This window comes from Dryobates pubescens, chromosome 15 (assembly GCF_014839835.1).
Source record: "Dryobates pubescens isolate bDryPub1 chromosome 15, bDryPub1.pri, whole genome shotgun sequence".
In the NCBI taxonomy this organism is placed as follows: Eukaryota; Metazoa; Chordata; class Aves; order Piciformes; family Picidae; genus Dryobates; species Dryobates pubescens.
This window is the reverse complement of record NC_071626.1, coordinates 9,595,453-9,614,682: the sequence shown is the minus strand read 5'-3', so window position 1 is coordinate 9,614,682 and position 19,230 is coordinate 9,595,453. Positions and strand designations below refer to the sequence as shown.

Genomic DNA, 19,230 nt, shown 5'->3' with positions numbered 1-19,230 from the left:
TCTTCAGAGAAGGAGACTCCACAACCCCTCCTGGGCAGCCTGTTCCACTGCTCCATCACCCTCATTGTAAAGAAGTTTCTCCTTATGTTGATAATGATAGTAGTAAACGTGCAAAGGGCTCCCCTTGGAAGAGCTACATATGCTGGCCAGGTAACAGAAGTGACATGCAGCTGCACTGTGGGTACAGCATGCCATGTCCACGTATGCACTGCTGCTCTCAGCACCAGGCAGGCAGAGCAAGCACTCCACACTTCCTTCCCTCTCAAAGGGACAACAGATGCAATTCATCCTCTTCAACATCTTTTTCAACCTTTTTTTCTACAGGTCATTTCTTGAGTCTCCCAGGCTCCAGAAAGTTAACATGCACTTACTAGTTCAGGGGGTTTTAAATTTAAAAAAAATCAGTATTAAGGAGAAAGAAAAGTTTTGTTATTGTTGCTACATGCACACACTCAGAAAAATCCTGCCAGTTTACTGCTTTACATAAGCCCCTCAACATCTGGGGTTACCTGCCATGGTTTCAGCTACAAGCTTCTCCCCTCTCACAACTGCACCCAAAGGCAGGACTTTACTGGCACCTGCACCCTTCCAGCATACCTCAGTCCCCCAGGACACCCTGTCTTGCCAGGCAGTCCCTGGTGCCCCGTGTTCCTTGCTCCCAGCACACTGGCACAGAGGTCAGGTACCTCAGGCTGCTCTGCAGATCAGTTTAAACTACCATGGAAAATCCAGTTGCTGCATATTGAGAGCAAGGTTGAGCATTACAGATAAACTACTCCAACACCTGGCAGGCTGAAAAAAAAACATGGTCTTGCACTCTTCCCCAAATAAACAGTGGGTTCACCTGCCATCCTCTCTTTTAAAACATGACCTAGCAGGCAGACAGGCACAACATCCACTACGGTTGAGTCAGCTGGATTTAGTGATAAACTCTTCCTTGGCATTACTCACTCATTTTCTATGAGATCATGAAAAAGATGTTCAGAGCTAAATGGAGAGCAGAGGGAAAGGATCATTTATTTCAGCAGCTGTTTACCATCAGACCAGCTTAGCCTCGAGGCAAGGTTTCACACCAGGCACCCCAACCCAGGGAGTCACTACATAGGGGCTGTGCCTACTGTAGATAGCCACTGAGACACGCACCCTTAGTGGCCCAGAGCAAAGGCGTGCTACCAGTCAGACCAATATTGCTTAATCCAGCAGTACATTTACAAAGCATAGACTTCATGCTATTACTTTCAAAAGCTTTTTGAAGGCCTGGGTAAATCAGCTGTTTGTCATGCACTCAACAGCTGCTAAAAGGGGCACTTTCTGCAACGCAAACTGCACCAGTATCTGTAAACTCCACATAAAAAGTTGAAGCAAACAGACAAGACTAGCACGTGTGGTGTGCTGAAGCCCAGATTTCCAGCTCTGCTGCAAGACTAAGCACACAGCACCAATCCCAGTCTCACAAGCTACACAGACTCTGGGAGAGGGCACTAAAAAAAAAGAGAAAAGAAATCTGTGCAGCCTTTTCCATCACACCAAGTATTTTGCACAAGCCTGATGAAATACCTCTAACAACAGGATGCAGAGATCCATAGAAGCATTTAAGTGAATTTTAGTGCTAGGGGAAAGATGTAGTTAAAATGCTGCAAAGCATACCTTCTATTTACATAGCAAGCTGATGCAGCACAAGACATGTGCAGACATCCTCGAGGACCATCCTTAGATGGAGTGGGCAGCAATTAAGCGAGGAGGTCACCTACTCCAAACTAGGGGAGGAAGGATGGCTCACTGAGCCCAGTGCTCCAAGATTTGTGCTCCTCCACAGGTGACCTGATGGGAGCTGCTTGATTCCTCTGTGCATTACCTTGCACCACCCTTTTTTTTCCTAACATAAATGCTATGCTGTTACATGCATGAGAATTTAAGAAGGGCTCAAATCCACAATAATGGAGGCTAGGCTAAAGAACACAGAGTTATTTAACTGCTAAAAACAAAGGATTAAATCTATGAACAGGAACCAAAAGATCTGTTTTGATTCCTGTAATGCTATCTGCCTTGAACAAACTCTGTGGATACACACTAGTCTCTGGCTGGCCCACACAAGACAAAAAAAACCTCACACTACCTAACTCACTCAAGTGATTGAGCTACACTGGAAGTGGTGGAGAAAAAAAGGACTTTTAGGAACCTTCTCTATTCCCTTTGTCTGACATCCAAGCTGTGACTATGAGCCTCTCCCCTGAGCAACAACACTACTTCATTTTGTTGTACATCCTCCCTTTCCAAGCAGCACGTGAAAATGATGCTGCATCCCTGCCAGATTCAATGCTGCCCAGGGGGTTAAATACAGCAGCAATGAATTGACCAGTCTTGTTAATTTAATTCAGCTACATGGGAAATCTGTAAACAAGAGCAGAAGCCATGACAATACTATCAGAGGGCTCCAAACACAGCACTGTATAATTTGCTTTCGATTATCACTGCTAACCGTACAAGGAAAGACATTTTCCTACTGGACATTTCACATTTTCACTGTTTAAGGTCTTCCACGTAAGAAAAAGGTTTCCTCCAGGCATATTGTGTTTTCCATCCTGCCAATTAGTTTCATGCCTAACATGCTAAATTAGCATTTGACATAACATGCTAAATGAGCGTTCGACAACACGCAATTCCAGCAGCTCCAGCACAGGGCTGACTTAGCAGTAGCCGGAGGTGCAAGTGAGTCACCGAGAACGCAGCACCACCTGCCCTGACTCTGCTAGCACGGAGCAGCCTCTGGGTGACAAGTGGCACCACAACCCATCCTCTCTTCCCAATGCACATCTGTTTGAATGCAGCCTGTACAAAATTAATTGTAATTTTTCCTACCATGGAGATAGTTGCCTCCATGACAAGCACTATGCAGTAACCACTTGTAGGCAAGTAGATCATCCAGACCGGGAAGCTAATCGTCCAACAGCCTCTGCATCCCAGGAAAATCCACACAAGACAGAAAATACTTACCTAGGAATTCGAGTTAGGAAGTGACCTATTAAGAACTTCTCCACTACTTACTGCAACTGCATTAATCATCGAAATCCTGCTCAGGAAGTCAGAGGCAGAGAAAGTCTTACAATGGTAGGAATTCACCCATGGAAGGGGAACAATGCCACATGTTTACTCCAGCCCAAAGGGCCCAGAGATTTAGAGATTGTCTTTTAAATCCTATTCTGAAAACAAAAGTAAAAATTCTTAATCTCAGAACCAGCCAGAGAGATCTGCACACATCTGAATCTTAATTGCAAACTTCCAAGAATTCAGGCAACAAGAAAATTGGTGACCTAGAATAAGAAACTCCTTAGGAGAATGGGCCTGAAAAGTTGTATTTCAGATTAACCCTCAGGATCAAGTAGAGCAAGCCACACAAAACAGTTGATACTACTGTGCAGTCACAGCTGGACAGTTTGTCTACTGTACTACACTTTTTACAGAGCATCTGTATCATCTCTTTATCAAGCACCAAATTCAAAAGAAACAACTCTACTTAACACCTTGCAGTAGAAATGGCAGCCCAAACAGAGAAATAGCTGAAACTAGGCATCTTGGAAAAACTCAGTGCACACAGGGGTCAAAAACCACTCATCTCCAGCTATACCTCCCAAGCATGGTCTGGGACAGGCACTACATCAGGCAGACTTGACACCACATTCATGTCATAGGGGATTCCTCATTCTGAGGAGACAGGACCACTCTCCTCTGTTTGCCTGCAATCCCCCACACCAACAGATATCAAACCTCACCAGAAACAGGAACATTTCTATCATAGGATGCATCAGGCCTACTGAAGCACTATCCATTTGCACAATTACAGAATGGGAGCTGTTGGAACAGACCTCTGGACATCATCTAGTCCAACCCCATTTACATGTTAAAATATGAAGACTGGCTAGTCTTTTCACTCTATGTAGAGATGCCTCAGATTTTTGGATGCCAGCATGATAGGGAATGAGAACCAGATCACCAAAGGTGAACCACAATGGCTGGTAGAAAAAGGATGAACAAATGTTTTATTGAATGCTGCACTGCAAAGCAAGCCAATCTCCCTATCAAACTTCAACAGAGCTGCCAAACTCTGCCCCACAAAGCTACCAAGTTTGTGAGCTACTTCTATGGTAAATGTCTGCAGTAATCATGAGTTCCAAAAATGAAACAAACACCAAGCTGGGGAAAAGAAAAAAAAAAAAAAAAGCAAAAACTATCTTCCTGTATTCACTGGAAAGGTCATGCCTATTTAAGGAAACCTTCCCAAGCAACATGGACATGCTCCATCTACATCCATCAACTAACAGCACAGTTAAATTCCTAGTCCTTAAAGGAGTCATGGTCCAAGCCACAGATCCAGCCTATGCTCCTCCTGGCATGCAAAGCAGTCACAAATACCCAATACCACTCAAGATAGAAACAGAACTCATTGACCAGCAGGGGAGGAATCATTACTCAACCCTTTAAGCACTGAATAACAGGAGGAAAACACCCAACTCTCACAGCACCTCCATCTATTCTAGTCAACACCTTCCTCATGGGAAACACCTATCCCCAGGAGAACCTTTACATTATTCACAGTTTGGCTGAAAGAGATATGCTCAGCTATGTTCTCAGCCTCATAGACAGAGGTTTCAGGACAGAACACGAAACATGAAGAATTCTAAGTGGTGCTAAGTTGTGATTTATCAACAAAAGTGATTTTTCTGAATCAGCAATATTTGGCACTGATTACAAGATGCTCCTGTTGGAGGATGACAGAAGAGACTGGGCAAAATGCTGAAGTGCAGCAAGTCTTTTCTAAAAGGATGCAGTCAGTGGACAGAGGCACACACAAAATCACAGATCTAATTACAAGCACCCTTTTCATTTTCTAGTAAAGCCACACACAGACGTATATACAGACATGTATCAGGTAACTGGGCAGACAACACATACTCAAATGCTAGTCTCATTCTGTCTCACCACATCCAAGTCCATCACAGCAGTCCAGTTCTGGGACAAGATTAACTTACACGTCAAAAGTGAGAAGGAGTGGATAGATGGTGTGCTGGTTTTGGTTGGGATAGAGTTAATTTTCTTCACAGTAGCTGGTATGGGGCTATGTTTTGGATTTGTGCTGAAAATAGTGTTGATAACACAAGGATGTTTTAGTTACTGAGCAGTACTTACACAGCAGTAAGGCCTTTTCTGCCTCTCACTCCACCCCGCCAGCAAGTAGGCTGGGGGATACACAAGAAACTGGGCAGGGACACAGCTGGGACAGCTGACCACAACTGACCAAAGGGATATTCCATACCATATGACATGGTCAGCATATAAAATTAGAGGGAGTTTTGGAGTGATGGTGTTTCTCATGCCAAGCAACCGTCACATGTCATGGATGCCTTTCCTGAAGATGGATGAACACTTGCCTCCCAATGGGAAGCAACAAATTGATTCCCTGGTTTGCTTTGCCAGCATGCATGGCATTTGCTTAACTTTGTAAATTGTCCTTGTCTCAACCCACCAGTTGAGATTTTACTTTCACTCTCCTCCATCCCACCAGAGCGGAGTGAGCAAGCAGCGGAGTGTGGTGCTTATTGACCAGACAGGGTTAAATCACAGCACATGGAAACACTACAAAGGGTTTTTCACAGTATCACAACTAAGGTTGGAAGAAACCCCAAGGATCATCAAGTCCAACCTGTCCCAACAGACCTCACGACTAGACCATGGCACCAAGTGCCATGTCCAATCTCCCCTTGAACACCTCCAGAGACGGTGACTCCACCACCTCCCTGGGCAGCCCATTCCAATGACGAATGACTCGCTCAGTGAAGAACTTTTTCCTCACCTCGAATCTAAACCTCCCCTGGCACAGCTTGAGACTGTGTCCCCTTTCCCACTCTCTGCCTCTATTTGAAAATCAAAATCCACAGTTGGGCCATTTCCTTTTTTCTTCCTCTTCCCTGAAGCTTTCTCTGGCCCATGGTTGACATTTAACCACCATATAGAAAGCACTGTTCACAAATGGTGTTACCACCTCCTGCTGAATCCATCCCACCCTGGCAAATGATGGCCCTGCCTCTGCTGTTTGTGACTGTGACCTCTCAGCCCAATTCTCACCACATGAGGCATTTGGCATGCAGACCACCACCTTCAGAGAAATCTAACTAGCCCAAGAAGTCAGAAATTTCCATGAAGTGCTTAGGTATAAAGGTCATATAAAGAAAAAGCTGTTAGATCCAGCTGGTGACATTAACAGGTGCCAGGTCTCCACTGGATTTGTGTGAGAACTGTGGAGCTCCAGTGCCATCTCCCCTCACTTCAAAGCAACAGGAGTTCATAGAAGACATGCAGAGGCACAAAAAAAGGCGTTGCCAGGTTGGTCTTTATCTCCTCTGGGAGAAAAGCAGTGAGATGCAGTGTGTTTTCCTTCTCTAGTTTTATACTACTTCCATCCTAGTCACCTGACAATCCTGGCAACAAGACAGAGCATCCAGTCCAAAATCACAGAATTGTTTGGCTTGGAAGGGACCTTAAAGATCATGTAGTTCCAACTCCTCCTACCATGGGCAGGGACACCTTCCACTATACCAGGTTGCTCAAAACCACATCCAGTCTGGCACTGAACATTTACAGGAATGGGGCATGCACAACCAACCCCTCTGGGTAACCCATTCTAGTGCTTCACCACCCTCGCAGTGAAGAATTTCTTACTTACATCTAATATAGCTCCAGCTTCTTTCAGTTTAAAGCCATTATACCTTGTCCTTTATGAAAAGCCCTTCTCCAATCCTGGTCTTGTTCTCCCAGGCTCCCTGGAGATGATGTAGGTGATCCCCTATATGGCCAACACAGGGAGTGAGTTGAGAGCTGATTCCCACCTCTCCTGTCCACACAGCAGCTTTCTGCTTGCTAACAGACCAAAACATGCTTTTAAGGCAAATGGCAAGATAGCTACATTCTCTCCTAAAATAGCACTTCAGCTGCAAAAGTCAAGGGCTGTGGATTAAAAAACACCAGTTACAGCTACTCATGCAACTTCTAATCAGTTTCCTCATGCTCAGGGATGTTACAACAAATTAGGCTTAGAAGCTATTTTTTCCTGACTCCTGCTTCACTCTAGCCTAGGCAGCACAACATTCTGAGCAGCAGAAACAGAAAGGTATGTGGGGTTGTACTTAAAGACAAGTAACATTCCTTCTACTTAAAAAGTTAAGATTTCAAACCTCCTCTTCCAAGTAAAGTTTCTCTGCAGTGATGACCAAGTTACTTAATGCACACTTCTCTGCTGTTTAAGATGAAGACAACATCACAGAATTACAAAATATATTTGGTTGGAAGAGACCTTGAAAATGTTCTAGTCCAACCTTTGACCCAGCACTGCAAGGCTAACACTAAACCATGTCCCTAAGCACTTGGTCCACATGCTGCTTAAACACCTCCAGGGATGGTGTCTTCAACACTGCCCTGGGCAGCCTGTTCCATTGTTTTATAACCCTTTCAGTGAAGACATATTTCCTAACATCCAGCTTAAGCTTCCCCTAGTACAGCTTGTATCCGTTTCCTCCAGCTCTGTCACTTGCCACCAGGGAGAAGAGGCTGGCCCCCTCCTTGCTTCAACCTCTTTCCAGGTAATTGTAGAGATCAAGGAGGTGTCCCCTCAGCCTCCTCTCCAGACTGAACTACTCCAACTCCCTCAACCACTCCAAGTGCCCTCCACAAGACTCACTGCCCTCTGGACACACTCCAGCACCTCAATGTCCTTTTTACAGTGAGAGGCCCAGAACTGAACACAACACTCGAGGTGAGGCCTTAACAGTACTAAGTATGGGGAGATGATCACCTGCTGGCCACAGCATTTCTAACACAAGCCAGGATGCCACTGGCCCTCCTGGCCACCTGGGCATACTGCAGACTCCTCTTTAGCTGACTGTCAACCAGCTTCACTTCACATTTGTCCAACACGACTCACCGAGGGAGGGATCAGCCTGTGTAAGTGGTAGGCATTGCTACATACAGTGGAAGTTGCAGAGAGCTATATACCAAGGATTTAAGCACCATCAAAGCCCCATCAGCTACAATATTGGTTTTTAATATTAAAGAAAACCAAAATCAGGTTGCAAGTGTCAATGGGATTTTTGCAAAACTGGTCTCATTACCAGTACCCCAATTCTCCACCTCATCAGTAAGAGATGATATAGTTTTTCTACCTACCAGGATAACTGCAAAACCAAGATCATTAGTATCTGTGAAGCAACCACACTATAGTGGTGAGTACCATAGGAAAGACCATTAAAAATGAGTTGTTCTGTATTCAGTGCAAGGTTTACATGATCTACAGTTTGGGGCCACCCATGAGATGAAAAGGAAGAAATGAAATACTGGATTGCTCTCAGTCCTGACCTCACACCCATTTTAACTGATAACAAAACTCCCACTGGATTTTAATAGCATCTCTATGAGCATTATCCATGTGATACACTTAAGAGATGAAGTAATTTCTAAAAACATAAAAGTTACAACTGTATAATTAAGAGTTCGCATTGTACCTTCTTGTCACATCCTCCTGCTGGGCACTTGCTGAGTATGAGCTCTAACATGCTGGAGGTGCCATGTATTAAATCTCCCACTGGTTCCCACTCTGGTATACTCTTCATGCCCTCACCCCTTTGCATCAAGGGCACAGTGCCCAGCACCTTCAGACCACCCAGGACAAACACCAACTCCCACAGCAACACCACAGCCTAACACACCTCTTCCTACAATTGGAGCATTGAGGACATCCTGCATTTTCACACACTTCAACTTCCACTCCTGGACAAAACAAGTAACTGGATGGGAAGGAGCTTCAGAAGTCAACTGATTTCTCCTGACATCCAGACCTCAGGAAACCAGCAGAAGTGATGCATACATTGTACTGCCTCAGCGCCCTACACAATTCAGATCATTCTGGAGACCACCATCACACAAGTTCATGCTTCCTGCTCCTGTACATCCCCCACCAGTCCCATACCACATTGCCAGCTTCCACCTCCTTCAGTATACCCCATGGTTCAATCTGCTGCAGCAACACCAAAGTTGGTTTCCTTCCCTGAAAGAGCCACTTCAATCTCTTTGGGTTGTGTGGCTGGTCCCACTCTTGAGAGTAGAAAGAGGAATCATGCCAGGTCACTCCAAAGATGATCTTTGAGAGAAGTCACGAAGAAGCACGTACAAAACATGGTCCATCTTTGCTCTAAGGCTTTTAACATGAAACAAGGATGGGAAAGAGGCCTCTGATAGACCATCTCCCCAGCACAGGAGAGTACAAAGGGTAATGGAGAAGCTCTTTAATGCACACACTTCCCCTCATTTCTTCTTTCCACAAAAAGGCAGCAAAGCCACAGAACAGAATAAAAATAAAATGCCAGGCTGAGATGGCTCAGAAACACCACCTCTCAGCAGCTGCTCAGAGGCTCACGCCTGGCTACGCTGCCTGCAGGACCAAGGCCCCAGGAGAAGGCATCCAGCCCTGCCGCAGGGCAGAGCCCAGCCTTCCTCCTGCCTCGCCTGCCCAAGGGGGGAGGCAGGCTGGAAAGAAGGTGACCTTCCCGTCCCTCTCCGGGTAAGGGAACAGCAACCACAAGCAGCAAATTATAGGCCTTGGATCCCAGCTACAGCCTCTCTTCGGCCCACACAGCACTAAATCAAGGCTTTTAAGCAATGCCTTGGTGGGATTTTCTTCCCAGGCATCGCCCCCAGCAGTGACAACCACCCCAAGTGTCTGCAAGAATCTCCTACAGAAATAGCAGGGGGAAATTTTGTGCAGAAAGCCTCAGCTGAAAGAGCACAGTCTGGTCCCCTGAAGAAAGCTGAGCTGGATCCAGATCCCAGAGCCTCAAAGGCCTCTGGGGAGAATATCTTGATATTTGCACAACACAAAAATCCCACATAAGGTTGCTTCTTTAGCCTCTCTATTAAAGGAAATTTAGCTACATACAGCCAGAGGGTAAAAAGTGCTGACATGTTGGTGGTGGGTTTCTCCCCCCCTTTAAATAGTGCAGGTTCTTCCCATCTCTATGTTAATACTTGCATTATTGCTGAGGCAGTTATGAGCAGATAAAACCCAAGATAGTTGCACAGAAAAAGCAACAATTGGGTGCTGGCTTCAAAGACTGTGGGCTAGAAGCAATCTTCCTGCACAACAAACTCTCCAAGTCAAAGGCAAACACAGGCAACAGCCCAAGGAACACCCAGACACTTCAAAAACATACCAGATCAAATCCCACTGTCCTACCCAAGAGATGCAAGTAAAAGATCTCATGACCTCTTTTCTAATCAGTATGAATCAGTAGCACACTCTGCTCACACTCCAAAGGTTAGGAGGTGGCAATGGTACAGCTGGTTGAACACCAATATTGCACCAACTGAGCTGGCAGAAACTGCCAAAGTTTCCTGCTCTGTCCAAACTGATGCTGGATCCAGCCCAGGTTCAGCTGTTGCCTCTCATTAAACAAGAGGGGATTGGACACAACCTTTCTCACTTTGTGGGTACTTAAATGCATCCCATCACTGCTAAGGTGTGTATGCCTCATTTCCTTCAGGCCAGCAAGAGAGCTGCTAGGGGTGGTATTGATAGATGCCATGTGTATGCTTGAGAAGCCCAACAGGGGACTGTAACAGTACACAGGTCTCTTCCCTAACACTCTAGAAATCCTCCAGAACCAAGAACGCAGGTTAGAAACTTCAGCATATGACAACAGATAGCACAGCTTCCCTGCAGGAAAGGTGCCCTGACACAGCTCAGTGGGACAGCTCAGCCAAGCCCTGACACTGCAGGGTCAGGAGGGTGGCACAGCCCAAGCCTGGCAAAGTCTGTTTCATACTGCCCCTGCCGTCGCTGCTACAAACATCTCAAGTTCAGCCTGGAGAAAAGGAGATGCACTCAGAAAAGTGAAGCAAAGGGAAGGAGATTCATGCTAAGGAAAATACATACAAATTAGCATTGTCCTGAATTTAGAAAAAGCTTGCTGGCAAAATTAAATTTACTGGAGAGCAAAGGGAGTTAAGGCCCAAAATCCAGTCAAGCAGCTCTAATCCCTAAGCATCGGGATTATCTCATGACAGCTACACTCCAGTGTCCACTCAATACCACTGTAAAATGTAGATCAGCAGAATGCTTCAATGAACTGGAACTCGTTACCTCTAATTGCTTCTCTCACTTTGCTCCTGGATGTTCCTCTGATCCCTCAGCCACCACATTTCAAAAGCACACATACACGCAAGGTCAAGCAATATCTAAGATGGGCAAGCTAAGTAAGAGGTTTCCAGTCAGCTGAAACACCTGCCCTCCTCTTGGGCTTTGTATGAAAGCTGAGATCTGTGCCACACCATGGGACAAGTCAGCAGCACAGAGGGGCTGGTTTTAAAACACTTTCCACCAATGCAACTCCTAACATTTTTCCAAGGGGCAGAGGTTCCTGTGCAGCAAGCCACAGGCTGCTGGTGACAGGCTTTATTTTTCCAAGCTAACAGGGGTATGTCCTTCAGCAGCAGCAGTCTGCAGGGGATCGCAGACCACACACAGAATCCACTTCAGGTCTGTCTCTACCACAGTTCGGCTTCCCTACCACTAGTGCCAATAAAGCAGTCTTTTTTTATTCTATTTTACTGCTACCTCCCTTGCATCTTCTTCTTCTGGTATTTCTGATGCCATCAGCCTCACCACAGCAGAGCTGCTGAAAGCCCTCAGAATAGCAACAATAAAGCGTGAAGCTAGCACAGTAACACAGCAGCTAAACTTTCAGTGACCAGCACTTCTTTCACTCAGGCAGTCATGAAAACACAGGCATGAATCCCAGGTGAAAAAGAGCATGGTGGGAGCCCTGTTTGCTAGGTCACTGGGAGGGAAAGCTGAGAGTATCTCACAGGACATGCCTGGGAGAGAGGCACACTGCTCTGAACTCAGCCAGGTGGGTAACCTTCTCAAGATGCAAGGGCGATGCCAGGCTTTCTGCAGAACGCCAGCACGCTCCTGTTTCTAAAGGGGAAACCTGGAAAGTAAAAATAAAAAGCATATGTCTCTGGCTGGTACACACACACAGAAGGAAGCCATCTCCAGTCAAGCCAGACCTCTGTTCAGCTTCCAACCTCACCACTAGGGCCATCACCTTAACACACAAACCTCTGAAATCCACAGAGAAATTCCAACAGACCCTGGAACAGTACTAAAAGCATCCAGAGCACTTCACTTGGGCTTTCCATTTTCCTCACTATGGCAAGAAAAGAGCCAAAATTAAAGCACTGAAACGTCTCCAAAATCTTTAAGACTTTCAGTCTGTTTGCCAAACGTTTTCTTTGAACTGGAGATTTTCTAAGTCTTCCCAGACTGTGTCAGGTCTAACTCATAACACTCAAATGTTTTTAAAAACCAAAGGACAAAAGCAAAGAGAGAAAAAACAACAAACTTAAAAGGTGATTCATTATGTCTCATCACATCAGGAACAGTCTATCCAAACAGCATCCCAGGAAACCCCATCCTGGATGCAAAGTCAGCTCTTAGAAACTGGAACTTCATTTCTTTTCTAGAATATCTTGTACCCCCTGTATTGCTCTGCATCTCTTTACAAAGATGGCTGTGCCATGAAAAATAAGAGGGAGGAAAAAGCTAAACTGATTACACACATTTTCCACACTTTTGGAACTACGTGTTCTCTCCTGTAAGATTTAAAAATACAACTTTCCATAAGTGCCCTACAACATAAACAACTTACTCACTGGTCCTTTCTCGATTACAGTGCCAGTCAGCTCTCTTACATGTAAAACCCAAGTCTGTCTTTGGAAATTATCAGAAGGTTGGTTTCTTGTCTTTCTCTGGAGCACCACAAACAGGCTACAGTGTAAATGAGGACACATTGCCATGAAGCACCACTGACATCCCTCTGCTCTCCCTTTTCTGTGGCACAGTGCTGTTCAAGGTTTCCAGTCTTCCAAGCTGTAAGGACTTGAGCTGGCAGACCATCTTCTGGCTCGCCATAGGAAGAGAAACCACAGACTTCCTTGCAGAGCAAAGCCTTATTGTCTGAATCATTGTGATTTAGTCACAGAGGACTGATCTCAACACCACTAGTCATCTTTGTGAACCCTATGCACACAGGCCTGAATGACAACACAAAGTCACCGCTCAGCACTACCACTAAAAGTTTACATGGACCAGATAAGGCATCGACCACAGCTGCATTAACTGTCCTCCCTGACCAGTCAGCCATGCTCCTGGTTGTAGAAGAGTAAGACCCCCAAACACTTGGAGATACTGAGCCCAAGTCATACATGAAAGAACAGCAAGGATCAGCTCTGTTCATACCTTGCATCTAATTCCAATGACATAATACCTCTGGGTACAATTTTAATTCAGTAAGCAGCCTAGACCCCATAAAAAAGTTCAATTCAAATTCAGCTTGGGGATCAAATGATTAATTGATTAACTAATTCAACCCCATGCAAAGCAACTGAAGGATATTTTAATAGCTTTCCTCAGCAATGTAAACTGGTTGCTACACTTCTAGCACATCAGTTGGGAAGACAAAACACAACATCCTTGTCTGCAGATTTCAAGAGAAAGAAAGCACACTTCCCAGCTAGCCACAATGCATCTTATCTTCCATCATGCAAGGAACAGAGGAGAGATTACCGCAAAGAGCACTCTCTCGATCTGTGCAGCAGTTGACTTCTTCTGACGAGCAACAAATACAGCTTCATCAACAACTTCACTTCAGTTTTGCAAGTGCTTTAAGCCAATATAACTTACTTTTGGGGTTGTTTTTTACCCCACTGTTAGGGCCTGTGTTTACCCAGATCAGCAAGCTGATCCAAATGATTCAACTCATCCAAGCCAAGCAAGCTAGCTCCTATTTAGTCTTCATACAGTTAAAAAGCAGCAGTACCTTTGAGGCCCTTCACTTTCAAAGCTTACAAACATAACCAAGTACTTCCAGGAGACGTTCCTGGGTAGTGATATTTGGTTTTTGCGACTTATGGACCACAGGGAGCTAAAAAGCAACGGTCTCTGCTGGACCTTTTCCTCCCACGCCACGATTAACTGAAATATGCCCCAGATGCAGATAGCAGCCATGATCCGATTTGTCCCAATCCCAACTCAAGCAGCTTTACACCACCCTCCTAACGAGATCAGCACTGACCAAACACCATTTATCCAGCCTGATCAAAGATGGATTAGATAATGAAACCCTAACTGCATAAGCTGTCTGAGCATGCTGGCCTGAGACATCAAAAAACAAGAAGCCCAGTAAACTGAAGGGCTACTTGAAGCTTTAAGGCACACTTTGCCCCAAGTTCTTACTAGCTAGCTACAACCATACCTTCTTATAAGGCAATTTTTAGTATTTCATGTTAAGAGAATCCCCAAAAAGCTATTACTTTTGCAACTGCATTAGTAATTTCTATGGCTAAATGCTTTATTTCAACATTACAAGCCATGTTCATATCCTGAACCATCAGTAGGTAAGGGTTTTTGCAAAGAAGAAAGTGTGGCACTCCAGGAGTCCTCACTATCAGCCTAGAGACAGGAGGTCACCAAGTTTACACAGCAACAGCCTGTGACTCTGGAACAGGAAGTAGAAAATTGACAGGATCTGCAGGAAAAACAAGGTACAAGAGTTGCTGGTGTTACTTCCAGCTTCCAGAAGACCTCTAGTACAGGGCAGGGGGGAAAAAAGAAAAATCAAAGAACAGGCTCTTTATTCCTCTTGTAAGCATTATGTACAGCTAAACACAGAGAATAAACTAAAAGGAAGCTGTTATTCTAAAACTAGGTACTTCAAAAGAATACATTATCTGAACAGAAGTCCTCCTGAAAAACAGTCTTCTGTTTTGACTTTTAGGTAAGAAGATATCAAATTCCCCAAGCATTAAAGAACACATTTTTCCAAGCTCTGATATGATTTTTAAGTTTGCCTTCAAATTCATAGGTTTTTTTCTTGCTTAAAACCATGAGAAGTACTTCCAAATAAATAAACCAAACTCTTTAATGGTTAAAAAAAACAAAACAAGGGAAACTTCTAGACATAATGTTAGGAGTGCCTACATAGATAGATACGGAGATAGCTAGATAGACAGACACAGATAGATATAATGTATGTATGTGTGTACTGATGAGACACTGGAACAGGTTGCCCAGGGAAGTAGTGGATGCCCCATCCCTGGAGGTTTTTAAGGCCAGGCTGGAAGTGGCTCTGGGCACCCAGATCTAGTGAAGGGTGTCCCTGCCCATGGCAGTGGAGGTTGGAACTAGATGATCCTTGGGGTCCCTTCCAACCCTAACAATTCTGTGATTTATAGATATGTTTATTTTCATCTCTTGTATTGATTGTAAAAGCTTTTCCATGTGTATGAATTTATGCCAAGAATACCAAAAAAAGTAACTCCAATATGAAGGTCCCAGACTGAAGAACAATTATACTGCCTATAAACACACTTAACTTTAAAACTGAAGTCTGATAGTTTCACTTTTCCACCTGATTTCTCCACTGTTTGCCAGCTTTTGATACAGAAACAAAACCCAACTTTCCACTAAGCTTCACAATTAATCCCTACTATCATTACCACTAAGTATTTTATGTTACTGTGCACCATCATAAGCCCTTGGTTAAATGCTGCTGCCTTGTACTGTGTTCACTGAAAAGAAAATAAAATGCACCCCTCAACATAAATACTGAGGAGAGCTTTTTTTATGTATACAGAAATTGTACTTATTTGGAATTTAGAACAAATTAAAATGTGAAGGCTGTTTCATTAAATCTGTTCAAATCCCTTCCTAGGCAATTTTTAGTCGATTTATATCAACACCAACCAGTTTAACCATTAACTGCTGGTAAAGTGGTGCATCTCCTCCAGCTACACAGGATCTGTGCCTCAGCTCAACACTGAAGAGCTGGAAGAGTTTCATGTCACCATGTTCACACATTCATTCATAATTCCTAGCAAGACACAACATATAAGCACTCCTTCAGTGCTGAACATCTTTCTCTTTGCAATTATACACATTGTCTGAGTCATGTTTGACACCTACGTGTGGGAGAAGATACTACTTCAACGAATAAAAGAGCACAGCACGGTTGTTGCTGGCCCTTGCAGGAGCACAAAAGACAGCACTCGTGTGAAGCTCCAGCCTAGGTACAGCCCACACCAATACAACAGGGAAAAAAGTGATGTTGTGAGGTGGAGAGACCACCATGGAAGGCTCCACATCAAACAGAACCATAAACAAAACTCTCCTGCTGCCAGCTGTTTAAAAAAACCCACCACTACTCGAGCAAGCAAACTGAAGAGAGCCAAGGAAATAAAAATGGAAGATCGTTGGCCAGCATTTGGCATCTAGTTCAGAAGCACGTTGGCAGGGGCAGGATGCTCCCCTTGACAACTATCAGCAGCAGCTCCCAGCCCGAGAGAAGGTGAGAGGAGAAACAAGTTCAGATTAATAACCACACTGCCTCCCAAGAGCTCCAATATACTCGTCACAAGGAGCAGAAGTTAAAAAGAATTTTTAAAGGCCCGTGCACTTGCCATAATAAAACAACCCTGTGCAACACCCAGACAAAGGAAAGCAGAAATACCTTGGCAGCATCACCCCACAAACACAAAAGCAAATGCACCTGGAAAGAGCAATGTTTGGGGGGCCATCAAAACGTACTGGCAGAAGACGACAGGAACCTAAGATCCCGCTGGCAGTCCCTGTGCCAGGCTGGAACCCGCCTGCCCCACCGCCCCGTGACCTCTTCTCCCCCTTCCCAGGCATCACCTGCGATTTCTCCCCGTGGTTTACGAGAGCCAAGGCAGCGCGGGCAATTCCGAAAGCCTCGCCAGCGCCCCGTACCCATCCGCGGCCTCCCAGGCGTCCCCGGCGGGCCGAGAACGGCGGTGCCAGGAGCGCCGGACCCAGCGGCAGCTCCCTGAGGGCCACGGCCCCGCGCCGCCGCCGCCCCACGTGCTGGGCTGTGCCCGGGAGCCGGCCGCCTCGGGCCGGGAGCCCCGGGCAAGAGACCCGCTCCCCCTCGCTGCTGCCAGCGAGGGAAAGGGCCGCACGCCCACCAGCAACGCGCCGAGTCCCGCAATCCGAAATTAAACGCGGCCCGGACTGGCCACCCCCCTCCCACGGAGCTCCGGTGCGGGAGAGACGGTGAGGGCCCGCCCGGTTCGGCCCTGCCCGCTACCTGCATGCCGCCGCCGTCGGCCTCCGCCTCCGTCCGCAGCCGCTTGCTGTGGCCACCCTCGGCGCTGTCCCCACCGGGCATGGGCTGCTCCAGCTCCGGCTCCCGCTTCACGCCGCGGGCGGCCCCGCCGCCACCGGCGGCCAGGAGCTGCGGCTGTGGTTGCTGCTGCTGCTGCGGGGGCTGGCCGCCCTCCGCCATCCGCGCCGCCGGAGCCCCGGCCGCCCTCCGCCGCGATCACCCCGCTCTGTCACCACGACGCCCGGCGCTGCCGGAGGAGAAGGAGGAGGACGAGCCCTGCGCTGCGACCAGAACAGCGGGCGCGGTAGGCTCCGACCCACCGGAGCGCCTCGGTCACAGGCTCGGCGGCGACTAGGGACGGGCCGAAGCCCCTCGGCAATCTCCGGAAACGCCGGCCGGGCCGCCGGAGCCGCGCGACCCCCGCTCGGCAACCTTCGGCGGCGGCGGGCGGGACGAAGGGCGGGGCGCAGGCGGGGCTCGGGGCGGGGCTGGGCCGGCGCGGGGCACTGGCCGCCCGCCGCCGCAGAGGAGCCGCGCGGGGCGGCTGCAAATGGCTGCCTGCCCGGCCGGAGTGCTACGGCGCTTCTCAGGCGCCGTCCGCTCAGCCCCGCAGCTGCGCTGCCTCGTCTCGCCGTGGCTTGGGCTGAGACGAGCGCGCAGCTCTGCCGGCGGGTGGTGGCACGAAGGCGGCCTAGTCTCTGCCTGCGTCTTGTTACAGCGGGACTGGGCCAGAGGCTTTGTGGTTTGGGCCGGCGCTTCTTTATAATGGAGCGCGGTAGGTGCAGGACCCCCGGCACGGATGGGACGGTCGCACTGGCTGAAGGGGCACAGAGCGTTCACGCCTCGGGCAGAACCGTGTGCCGTAATCCCCGCCACAGGCTCACCCACGTTCCTGTCCCCCTTGGTCTGGGGGCTGCCTTTCGAGGCAGAGTTTCTGTGACTCTTCCTGTAAAGAGCGATTGTGAGCTGAGGTGAAGCTGGAGTGAGGGTTACTGACTTCACCCTCTGCTTCAGAAGCATCCAGCTACTGCCCAAGGTGGTACCTAGTGCTGCTCCCACTGAGCACAACCTCCCATCACTTGTGGCACATGCCTGTTCTGGCCTTTTCCAGGCTCGCTCCCTGCTGTTCTGGGCAGTTCGCCCCAGAGCTCATCTCACAGCCCCAGTCTGCACTTGATTCTTGAGAGAGAGGCTGATCTGCTTTCCCCTTCTTAACAGCCTCCATGAGTTTCTCCTATGTTCTTCTACATAACTCCTCATTCCTCCTACTGCACGTGACTTCAAACGAGAAGGAGACACCAGTCATCAGAGAAATGAAGCCTCTTCATCAGCCCTTGTGTATGTCTCCCCATTGCTGTCTGGTAGCACCAAGGACAACAATCTGCTCTAGAACGGGGAACATGCAGGCAACCTGTGCTGTCCTGAAAGAGGTCTGAAAGCCATGGTAAGTTGAGGGAGAACTAATCTGCAAATCATAATACAAAGCTGCAGTTCATAATGGGAGGGGAATGGCCCTCTTCCCTTCCCCAAGCTTCAGAAGAGAGGGAGAAAACTGGCAAGGGAGGTGGTCATTGTGAGTTGATACACATAGCCGCCTTAAGTGCCACCATGTATAATAAAGCTTGTAGACTAGTTAGGTTATCCTGATATTTCTTTGCACATTTGCTAATCTTCACAAAATGGCAACACCTTTGGGTTTGAGTGACAGTTACAGTATGTGAGTCCAGACACCACACAGCCTTATGCCACATTTTTCCTGATCCAAAAATACTTTTCAAGGCCACATTAAAAGCTATTTTAAGTGGTATGTTTTGTGCTGAGGTGCCAGCTTGTCTCCTCCAGTGACAAGCTCTTCTTTTTTCCAAATGATTACAAATCCCCATGGAGCGTCAGGCACCCAGTGGACAACTACACACAGCTTTTGTCTGCTCACCCACCAAGGGCAAGCACACATCTCACTCATCTTGATTTGGTTTGGTAACATGAGCCAGACTGTCAAACAATA

The 19,230-nt window shown here is 47.0% G+C and overlaps 1 protein-coding gene across 8 annotated transcripts in view; it reads right to left on the bottom strand.

Moving 5' to 3' along the window:
* The window catches only part of RBFOX2 (RNA binding fox-1 homolog 2), a 168,370-nt gene extending 150,716 nt beyond the window's left edge, over positions 1-17,654 (bottom strand). For 2 of the 8 annotated variants that reach the window (XM_054168058.1, XM_054168070.1), the window contains exon 1: positions 17,208-17,651. In XM_054168058.1, the coding sequence (XP_054024033.1) occupies positions 17,208-17,405 (198 nt within the window). In that variant the 5' untranslated portion in view covers positions 17,406-17,651. Of the gene's footprint in view, positions 1-17,207 lie in introns of all 8 variants that reach the window. The other 6 variants (XM_054168060.1, XM_054168062.1, XM_054168063.1 and 3 more) reach the window with 5 other exon arrangements.
* Between the last annotated feature and the right edge of the window lie 1,576 nt (positions 17,655-19,230).